Source organism: Coloeus monedula, assembly GCF_965178545.1.
Source record: "Coloeus monedula genome assembly, chromosome: 3".
NCBI lineage: Eukaryota > Metazoa > Chordata > Aves > Passeriformes > Corvidae > Coloeus > Coloeus monedula.
Window position 1 is genome coordinate 119445774 of NC_138783.1, and position 10392 is coordinate 119456165.

Below are 10392 nucleotides of genomic sequence, written 5' to 3' on the forward strand. Positions count from 1 at the left end.
GGGAATTCCCCCAAATGTGAGACAAATGCCTCCCCGCAGGACCCCTGTGGTCACCGGGACACTGGGGGGCCCAGAACATTCTCACTACAAATGGCTGGTGCAGAGCAGGCGCCCAGATGGGGCAGTGTGAGGGGGCAGGTATCAGGGGCTACCAGGCCACTGCCCAGCAGCTAAGGGCATGTGTGTGCAAGGAGAGCTGGTCCCTGTGGCACCTGGGAGAGCCTGGCCTCTTCTCTCCCCTCTGCTGCCCCTGGTCAGAGGGTGTGAGCTGTGGGCCCAGGACAGCACTCAGGGCTTGGGCCAGGCAAGCACTAGCCCCAATACAGAAATAAATTGATATATTCCGTGTACAAAACATGCTCCTGCAGGCCCGGCCGGGCACTCCCGCGCATATAAATAAGGCCCGGCCCGGCCTCCCCTCTGTCCTGCCCGCGGGGGCCAGCGCCTGCGCCGGGGCCACCCCTCCCGCGGGACCCCCGGGCTGGCCGGGGTCACTTAAGGTCCACATCAAAGTCCAGCACCAGCAGCTTGGTCTCCTCAGTGCCGTTGCGGCTGCCCACGGCGCACACGAGTTTTGTGTTGGAGGCACGGATGCGCCACACGACCCCCCCCGAGCCCCCACTCTCCAGGGCCACGAGGTTTCGCACAAACTCCCCTGTCTTCAGGTCCCACAGCTTCACTGTGCCGTCGTCCGAGCTGGTCACCACGAACTTGGAGCTGAACTGCAGGCAGGTGACAGCGCTCTGGTGCTTGCTGGGACCTATGGGGAGACACCGGTGAGCCCCAGGTGCACCTACTGCTGCGTGACAGGGGTCCTGCCACATCTGGCAGCTCAAAGCCACCCAGCCCCGGCTCCTCAGCGACACCCACCACTCTGTCCAGACACATCTGGCAGCTTGGAGCCACCCCTGCTCCCTCCCATCCCCCAAGGGAGAGAGCTGCCCCTTCCCAGCCCCCTGACGGCAGGGATTCCCCACTGCCCAAGGGTGAGGAATCCCTTCTCACCCTGCAGTGTCTGCAGGCACTGCCCCGTCTTGATGTCCCAGATCTTGACAGTGGAGTCAGCGTTGCCGGACACGAGGATGTTGTCTCGCAGCTCCATCCCGCTGGTGAGCGACTGGTGCCCCATGAGTGTGTGCAGGCAGTTCCCACTCTCCACATCCCACACGCGGATTGATGTGTCCAGGGACCCACTCACGATGTGTGTCCCATCAAACTACCAGAAAGAAGGGGTTCAGCTCAGCATCGAGGCCAGAAGTGTCCCCTGGTTTGGGTGCAGCCCACAGCTCTGGTATCCACTGGTTTGGGATGCAGCACCCCCAGTTCCAGCACCACCACCAGAGACCCCAGTTCAGCAGCTGAGACGTGGGCTCACACACCTCTTGGCTTTTTGGGCTGTGGAAATGCTCCAGGGAAGGGGCATGGAGGAGCGTTTGTGTCCACAGCATATGTGTGTGGGAAGTCGGGTCGGGGGGCAGAGACTGTCCCCACAGGACACAAACATGGTCCGTGTGTCCTTGCATGGTAGATACATCCCTTCAGGGCACAGACATGGCCCACATGTCCCTGCAAAGCACACAGGGCCCTGCATGACACAGACATAGCCCATTTGTCCCTACAGCACAGGTGGGACCTTTGGCAGAGCTTGTGCCCCTTGACTGGAAGGCAGGAGAACGACAGGGCAAGCCAGCAGGAAGGCAGGTTGTACCTGCTGGGGAGTAGGGAGGGCAGGGGAGCTGGAGAGGGGCCAGGCAGCAGGAGGGGACGTGTGCAGGCTGTACCTGCAGTGAGTAGACGCGGTTGGTGTGCCCCTGCAGTGTATGGGTGCAACTCTCGCTCTCCGGGTCCCACACCTTGACCGTGTAGTCATAGGCACCACTGACCACCTTGTTGCCGTCATACTGGACACAGCGTACGGCTGCCACGTGCCCCATCAGCACGTGCAGGCACTGCCCCGTCTCGATGTCCCAGAGCCGCAGTGTGGCGTCCCGGGAGCCACTCACCACCCTGCAGGTGAGAGAACACCTGGGGCCCAGCTGCCAGGGCAGCCCGGGGGTAACAAACCTCAGCCCCTGTGGATATCCCCCCCTCACACAGCACCCCTCAGCCCCATACCTGTTGCCGTGCAGGTGCATGCAGCGCACGGTCGACGTGTGTCCGTACAGTGTGTGCACGCACTCGCCGCTGTCAGCGTTCCACACCTTGAGCGTGCGGTCAGTGGAGCCACTGATGACAACACTGTCCCTCATCTGGGAGGACCAAACCCCGCCGGTGTGGCCCACCAGCGTCTGCACACACTGTGGGGAACAGGACACGAGGGACAGGTGAGCCTCTCACACCTCCCTGCAGATGCTGAAAAGGTTAGCAGAGAAATTTTCCTGCTTTTTACAGCTGCTTGGAAAGTCTCCTTTCTCACGCAAGCTAGCTGTAAACAGCGTAGAGATTTTTGTAAACCAAGACTTTATCTCACAGGTGCAAACTTGTTATGAATAGTCTTGTTTCCCACACTAAAGAAAATATTTTCAAATAGGCGTCGTAGCATTCAGACAATCACTCTGGGAGGTGTATGGTCAAGCACCCAATAATGTCATTTCTCTATTGTGAGCCAAGTAATATAAACAAGGTGATAATTAATTAAATAATGCCATTTATCCTGGACTTGAATTCCATGTCGTTCTTTGCGCCATCCCTGCGGACTACAGCAACACCTCCCCACCCCTGGAACAGCACAGAAGAGCCGCACAACTCCATGTCCTTGTCATAAAGGGCCCAAACTGAGCCCGGGAGTGAGGGTGTGGCCTCACTTGTACCCAGCACAGGGAGGTGGTCCCTGCCCCAGACCTCTGCGGTGCCAGTGACAGTGCCACACTCGCCTCCCTGGTGACAGTGACACTCACCTCCCCTGTGACAGCTGACCACACTTTGAGCGTGTTGTCATCAGAGCCGCTTACGATGCGATTCCCGCAGAACTGCAGGCAGGTGATCACATGGTCATCATGGCCCTTCAGTACCTGTGGGAGCACAGGAGTGTGTGGGGAGCAGTGTGGACCCCCCCAGCCTGCAGGACACCCCAACACAACAAGCAGTGGGAAGGCAGCAGGAGCTGTGGGGAGGAAAGGCAGATGGGTCCCCAAATCACCTGCACCCCCTGATGCTTCTGCAGGGCAGCAGAGCTGGGGTGTGTGGTGTATTTGGCAGCTGTTGCACAGGGGCAGGGGGCTACTGGGGAACAGGGAGTGGGGGCTCAGGAACCCAGGGCCTGCAGGAGCAAGAGAAGGGGTGGTGAAGACTCTGCCCAGGGGCAGGAGGGATCCCCAGGGAGAGATCACCAGGGTTCTGGGACCCTGCACAGAACATGGCTGAGCCCTGTGAGGCTGCACCTTCCCTGGGTGCTGGGGCTGGCTGCAGCCCTGCATGGGGCCTTGGAAAGGGGCAAGGGGAGGGACCCCCTTTCTCCAGGCCCAGGGGACCCCATTTCTGCTGCCCCACTGCCCTGAGCGAGCTGGATCTGCTCCCTGTGGCAGATCCTGCACCAGCTTCCCCATACCAGTCTGTATGGTCTGTCCCCAGAGGAACCCCCACCAACCCCTCAGCTCTCCAGGGTCCACCCCTGGCAGGGACATTCCCAGGCCCACCTTGGGGACCACAGCTCCCCAGAGTCTGTCCCTGCTGGGACACCCAGACCGACCTTGGGGGGCCGCAGCTCCCCACTACGCCAGTTCATGTCGATGCGGTGCTGGCGCAGGAAGGCGAATTTCCAGGGGCTGTACATGAATCCAGGGCTGAGCAGGCGTCGCTTCCGCAGGTGTAGGGGCTCCTCGATCCCTGCAGGGGACAACACAGTGGTGCCTTACCTGGGTCAAGCCTGAGGTGGCCCCCCAGCCCCCAGCCAGGAGGACCCTCACCTTCCTCACGGCACTTCTCCCTCCAGAGCAGATTGTCCTCGGCCAGGACCCTCCAGTAGCGGCAGGTCTGGGCAGCACGGAGCAGGTCCCGTGGCTCCAGGAAAGACAAAACGTACAGGGCCAGCTGCAGGGGGGAGAAGGGTCACAGAGGGGTCACCAGAGGGGTCAAGTCAGGTCAGGCCAGGCCCCAACTCCACTCACCTCCTTGGGCAGCAGGGAGATGAAGTCCCGCTGGAACTGGGGCTCGATGACCTGCATCATGTACTTGATCTGCGCCGGCTCGCAGCGGTCAATGAGCTCATCCAGGGCCAGCAGCTTCTCAGGGCCGCTCCAGCGCTGCAGGGGGACCCCCAGTGACCCCTGGCTCTGTGTCCCCAGCCAGCCCAGCCACAGCCCTGGCAGCCAGGGCTCTTGCCCCAGGCCAGGAGCCCGAGGCAGGTGGGAGCTTGGTGCATCACAGGAGGTGGATCACAGATGCTGTGTGACAGGTGACCACCCCTGGCCAGGGCTGAAACCTCCCCTGTGTTTTCTCACACAAGCAAAACTACCCAAAATCCACCGTGGGCCCAACTCCTGCCCATAGCAGGGATCCCTTAGGCTTGTGTCCCTCCCATCACACCCAGGCTGCCTGGAGCCACCAGGTGAGCTGTACCTGGAAGGTGCGGAGCCAGTCCTGCAGCTCAGGTGGGGGGGCCACTGAGGGGATGCGACGGCGCCGGGCCTGCCCCACCTTGGCGTTACGCAAGTCCCCAAAGGTGGTGGTGGGGCTGGGTGTGCAGGGACCCAGTGTCCTGGGAGAAAGACCAGGCACAGGTGAGGCTGTAGCACAGGTGGCACACATCAGCCCTGCTCCAGGCCACACTGACAGAGGCCCTAGGAACTGGTTCCCGCCAGTGGGAGCTCCACCCCACTGACCCCTTCTCTTTGCTCCCACCCTGTTGACCCCTTGCTCACATCCAGCCCAGCCTGCTCAGCAGACAGGCAACTGGTCAGGGCTGGATCTCACCTGGGCCAACCCCTGCTTGAGCCAGGTGGCTCCATCATCCTCCTGGGGTGGGCAGCAGGAGGTATGTGTTATCCCAGCACACAGAACCCCCTTCACCTGCCGCAGTCAGAGCCCCCCCACCCCTCACCTGCCATAGTCAGAGCCCTTGCACAGCTTCTTCCCGGGGGACAAGGCCCGGCCGTCCGGCCCGTTCTCTGACTTCCGCTTCATCTGTGGGACACAGCAGGTTGGAGTGGCTGGGACAAACCCAGGCAGACCCCTGCAGACTCCCTGCCCAGAGCTGATCCCTGTGGCCCCCTGCCCAGAGCTACGGGGCAGATCCCCACCTGCTCCTGCTTTCCCCCTTCAGAGTCCCTATGGCAACAAGGCATCCCCATGCAGGGCAGGGGGCTGCACCAGGGCCAGGCAGCGCTGGGGACTGGGGCAGCACCTCCTTCCCCCACCCTATGACCAAGGACCCCCATGCAGGGCAGGGGTTTGCACAGGGGACTGGGGCAGCATCTCTTTCCCCAGACCCAGCAGCCAGGCATCACAGAACCCCCAGCCCCCCTTCCCACTCCTGCAGGTGCCCTGAGTGCTTCAGCAGTCCCTGGCCCCCTGGTCACCTTGGGGCGCAGGTGCCGCAGCAGCCCCCCATCCCCAGTGCGCTGCAGGTAGTCGATCCAGCGCTCTCCCAGGGTGTAGTACAGGTATACATTGCTGCTGTCTTCCCCCTCCTCGCTGCAGCAGCTCCCTTCCTCCTCCTCCTCCTCCTCCTCTTCTTCCTCCTCCTCCTCCTCCTGCTCCCTGGTGGACCTGGGGGGCTCCTGTGGTCCCTGCCCCCCAGAACCATCAGGGTCTGCTCCGGACCTGGGGGTACCCTTCCAGGCTCGCTCTGGCTCCCAGGGCCCTGGCGCTTCCTCTTCCTCCTCCTCCTCCTCTTCCTCCTCTTCAGCCACCACCTGAGCAGGGAACAGGCAGGGGGCAGGGCTGGCTCCGCACCAGCCTTGGGCTGCTGGAGACCAGGAGAGGGGTGGGGGCTGGGAGTGCTGCTGGATGGCTGCCAGTGAGAGCCATGGCCCTGGAGCACAGGGGCTCCACTCAACAGCACTGTGGGGGGTTGCAGGGTGGAGAACCCCCAGAACCACAACCATAAGCTCCTCCAGAATCCAGTGAGGTTCCCCTGAGCTCCCCCAGAGCCAAACCTCCTCCCTTATCCCTGCACCTGGCAGCAGGGACCCTTCTGCACTTACCTGTGCTGCAGGTGCCCTGTGGTCCTCACTGTCCCCCAAGGGAGTGGGGCTGGCCCGTGGGGGCCCCTCAGGGCCCGGGCGCCGCCGGCATGTCATGCGCTGGCTGTTGAGCTCCAGGATGCGCGTGGTAATGCCCTTGACGTGCAGCAGGTCATCCAAGCAAGTGAAGCCCTTCAGCTCCTGCGCGGAGGGAAGTCAGCCCTGCCCAGAACAGAATCCCTCCTGCTCCCACAGAGCCCCCTGCCCAAGCAGCCCCGCAGGGAAGAGTCACAGCACTGTGAAAGGGAGGCAGCAACCCAAAAGTGCCAGCTGGGGTAGGAGCACTGTGCCCCCCAGATGAGCAGTGCCAGAATGGGAAGTGAAGCTGCAGTTCCAGGGCAGGGGAACAACCGGACAACGCAGACACACACATGTGCTAGGCACCCACCGTCCCGCGGGACCTCGGGCCAAGCACTTCCCAGCCCCGACCTGGGATCAGCTGCCTCCCATCACCCTTGCACGGGCTCCCGGAGCGCCTGCCATGGGAGGAGCCCGGCGGGGCCGGGCTGTCCTGGGGCAGGAGCCGGCGAAGAACCAGCGCAGCCCCCGGGCCCGGGAAGGGCCCGACTGGCCCTTCTGACTCGGCAGGGTTCGATCTACGGCGCTGCTGCTGCTCCCCACAAAGGGCTGCAATAGCACCACCGCCCCCGGGACAGGCCCTGCTCCAAACCACCCTCCCTTTGCATCACCGGTTTCTGCTCTCCCGCCTCCCGGTGTTCCCAGCATACGTGTCCCAAGCATTTGGACATCCATCCCTTCACCTCTCCTTTTCCAGCCCAAAACACGCCAAGCGCTCCCAGCCCTGCCTCGCCCGGCCGCGGCGCTGCCCATCCCCGTAGCATCAGGGCAGGGCTGCCGCTGACCCGCCCGTATCTGCCGGGGCTGGGGCCCGCGGTGCCGCTCCCACTGCTCCCGGCCGTGCCACCGGCCGCCGCAGGATCTCCCGGCAAGCACTTCCCGCCCCATCATCGCCGGTGACGGAGGTGGTCGGGGCGCGGTGCCCGTCCCGCCGGAACCTGCGCTCCCCCGGCTCCCCGCTCCAGCCCGGGGCGCTGCCTGGACCCGGCAGCGAGGGACGGCGGCACCGGGGGCGGCTGCGCTATCCCGGCCCCACGGGCACGGGGCGGGACTCGGGGATCCCGGCCCGGCCCCGCCTGCCCCGGCTACCGGGACGGAAACGGCACCGTCGCCCCCGCACTCTCTCCGCGGCCCCCACCCCGGGGCCGACACCGCCACGGCCACCCCCACCCCGGGGTCCCGGGCCCGGGTCGCTCAGCGCGGGGTGTCGTCCCCGCCACCCCCCCGCACCTCTCTCTTGCGGACGATTCCGCGGGCGCGGCGACGGCCGATGCCGCTGAGGGCACCCTCCAGCTCGGCCACGCCGGCGCGGTTGATGTCCAGCTTGGCCCCGGCGGGGCCCGGCCCGCCCGGCCCCGACATCCCGGTACCGGCTCCGGGCGCTGCCCCGCGCAGGCCCGACAGCACTGCGCACGCGCGGCCCCGCCCCCCGCACGCGCACGCACAACTGAGGGAACAGCGGCTTTATTGGCTGCGGGGCGGGGCCACCCGGTTGGCCCCGCCCCCTCCGCCGCGCGCCGGCCCCGCCCCTCCCGGTCACCGCCGCTTGTACAGGCACGGCCGCAGGCGCAACCCGGGAGCGGCGCCGGGCCGGGCCGGGCCCGTCTTGGCGAACTCCAACAGGTAGAAGTAGGAGCTGGAGAGGTCCTGAGGGCGCAGGAACAGCCAACTCCGTTACCGGCGCCCCGGAACCCCCAGCCCCCTCCAGCTCCACTCACCACCGGCCCGACACCGCGGCCTCAGTGAACTCCGGGTCCCCCCTTCTTCCTTCCAGACTCCATTGTGCCCAAGGCCCTCCTTCCCCCAGATGCTGGTTCCGAAGCCCTTGTGGGCCTGAATACCCCAGCCTCCTGACCCCCAGTGTACTCCTCTAAACGCCCAACACCCATCATCAACCCCACACCCCAATTCCCTCAGGCCCCGGGATCCCCAGCCCCATCCTGGGCTACATGCCCACCTCCAGGCCCCACACTACAATCCCAGTGTGCCCCAGGCCCCCCTTATCCCCTCCCAGACCCCAGCACCCCATCCAACCCCCATCCGAAACTGCCACAGTGCACCCCCACGGTCCCCGGGACCTCCAAACCTTCCCCCGGGGACTCCACCCCTGTGCATACTGGTCCCCTCGTTCTCCCATCTGCAGTCCCCCAGGTACCAATCCCTTCCACCCCCATCTACTTTTACCAGCCCCATGTCTGCTGCACACCAGGCTGGGCCACAATACACCCCCCTCCTTCGGCTCCTTCCCTGGGCTCCCTGGTTCCTGGTGCACCCAGTGCCCAGCCCTAGGCACACCTGAGGGCACACCTGGCGACGCACCTTGGAGACGGTCCTGAAGCCCAGCTGCATCATGGCCTTCAGGAAGGCACGGGTGTCCTCGAAGCGGCTGGCCACCTCGGCCACCATCAGGGTCCCCCTGCAGTCACTTGAGCTCTGAGCAGGGCACCCAGGCACCCCCAGGACACTGCTCAGCATCCCTGCTCCTCCCCCAATCCCCCACTGCCCCACAATCTCTGCCTACCCGAGCTTGAGCACACGGTTGGCCTCTCCTAGGATCTCCTGCAGGTTGGTGCCCATCAGCGCCAGGCAGAACACGGCCACGTCCACCGACTCAGCCGCCAGTGGCACCTGCCCACCCCGGGACACCCCGGGAGAAGGAGGATGATGAAACGGCCTGGAAGCCCCTCTGCATACCCCCGGGAGCGGGAGGAGGAGGATGGTGATGTAGATGGGGCTGGACAGCACCTCCAGACTCCCCAGGACTGTGGATTCAGCCGTGCCCCATCTCTGGGTGCCCAGAGCGCACTCCCAGTTTTTGAATAGACACACCCGTGCTGCCCCTCCCGCACGGGACCCTCGGGTCACCGTCCCCCCACCTGCACCCCTGCAGCCTGCCCAGCAGCACCCACTCCCTGCCCCGGCGGTGCCCCCAGTACCTTGGCCATGTCACAGACGGTGACCCGCGGGCTCAGCGGCACCAGGTCGAAGCAGTGCACCTGGTTCCTGACACTGGCGGCCAGCGTGCAGTCCCCACACCCGAAATCCGCCACCACTAGCGACGCTGGCCTGGGGCAGGGGTAACGGGATCAGAGCGGCCTGGCGCGGTGCTTTGCCTCCCCGGCTCACGGTGCCCCGCTCATCCCCCGGCCCCACCGCTCACCCCTCAGCCCCGCCGTTCACAGGCCCCCCGGCCATCCCCTGGCCCCGCGCCCCCCAGGCCCTCCCCGGTCCATCCGCCGGCTCTCCGCTCAGCCCCTGGCCCCCGCTCACCGGCCCTCCGGTCCATACTCCCCCTCAGCCCTCGCCCTCCCGCTCACCGGCGGCGCAGGTAGCGCACGATGCGCTGCACGGGGCGCTCGGGCCAGCGCCGCACCTGCCGCTCGAAGCCCCGGTGGTACAGGTGGAAAGCGGCAGGGTCGGCGCGAAAGAGCCGCGCCGCGTCCCCGCTGCTGCCGGTGTAGAGCTGCTGATTCAGGTACCGGAACCGGGCGCCGAGCAGCCGCTCCTCCATTCGCGCGCGGAGCGCAGCCGAGCGGCCCGAGCGGGGCTCCGGAGGAGCCTCCGTGGGGCCCGGCGGATCCGGGGGGCCCGGCCCCGAGCCCCGCTCCCCGTCCGACCCCGCCGGCGGCTCCCGCTGCCGCTGCCGCTTCTGCCGGTTCCGCCGCTGCCTCCGGCTCAGCCCCGCCAGCTTCCCGGACTCCCCCGCCGGCTCAGCCGGGCCATCTGGGGGCACCGAGAGGGGGGTCAGGGCGCGGAGGCGGCTCCCTCCGGCCCGCCGAGCCCTGGAGCCGTCCCGGTACCTATGTCCGGGTGCTGCCCAATCTCCCGGGGCTCGTCGGGACCGGCCGGGAACTCCCCCACCGCGGCTCGCGGCCCGCCGGCCTTCTTCCGCTTCCGGGGCCGCTTCCGCACCGCCTCGCCGTCCCGGCCGGTCCCGGGCAGCCGTCTCTTCCCCGTCGTTGGCCCCTGTGGAGAGTGGGGGCCGGTCACTTCCGCGCGCCCGGGACTGGCCCGGCCCGCCGCCCCCGCGCCACTCGCTTACCGGTCGACCCGGGCCCTCGGGGGCGCCGCGGGGCAGCGGCTCCACTGCATCGTTCCAGCCCTGCTCCGCGAACATGGAGCGGGGACCCTC

At 66.1% G+C, this 10392-nt stretch overlaps 2 protein-coding genes across 2 annotated transcripts; both read right to left on the reverse strand.

The window, feature by feature from the left end:
- Nucleotides 1-101: 101 nt before the first annotated feature.
- LOC309570889 (F-box/WD repeat-containing protein 7-like) lies at nucleotides 102-7649 on the reverse strand. Its single transcript, XM_082277930.1, has 13 exons — nucleotides 7491-7649; nucleotides 6144-6323; nucleotides 5517-5852; nucleotides 5039-5121; nucleotides 4558-4696; nucleotides 4107-4241; nucleotides 3906-4029; nucleotides 3689-3825; nucleotides 2898-3011; nucleotides 2116-2297; nucleotides 1782-2007; nucleotides 1006-1216; nucleotides 102-760 (listed from the first exon to the last, which is right to left on the reverse strand). The coding sequence occupies exons 1-13, from the start codon at nucleotides 7620-7622 to the stop codon at nucleotides 492-494; spliced, it is 2268 nt and encodes a 755-aa protein (XP_082134056.1). The 5' UTR covers nucleotides 7623-7649; the 3' UTR covers nucleotides 102-491.
- Nucleotides 7650-7771: 122 nt separating this feature from the next.
- Nucleotides 7772-10352, reverse strand: RRP8 (ribosomal RNA processing 8; the record flags this gene model as incomplete). Its single annotated transcript, XM_082277452.1, is given in 8 exon segments — nucleotides 7772-7907; nucleotides 8580-8676; nucleotides 8782-8888; nucleotides 9197-9326; nucleotides 9578-9983; nucleotides 10061-10226; nucleotides 10303-10331; nucleotides 10334-10352. Coding segments are annotated over 8 exon segments (1065 nt in total). The 3' UTR covers nucleotides 7772-7796.
- Between the last annotated feature and the right edge of the window lie 40 nt (nucleotides 10353-10392).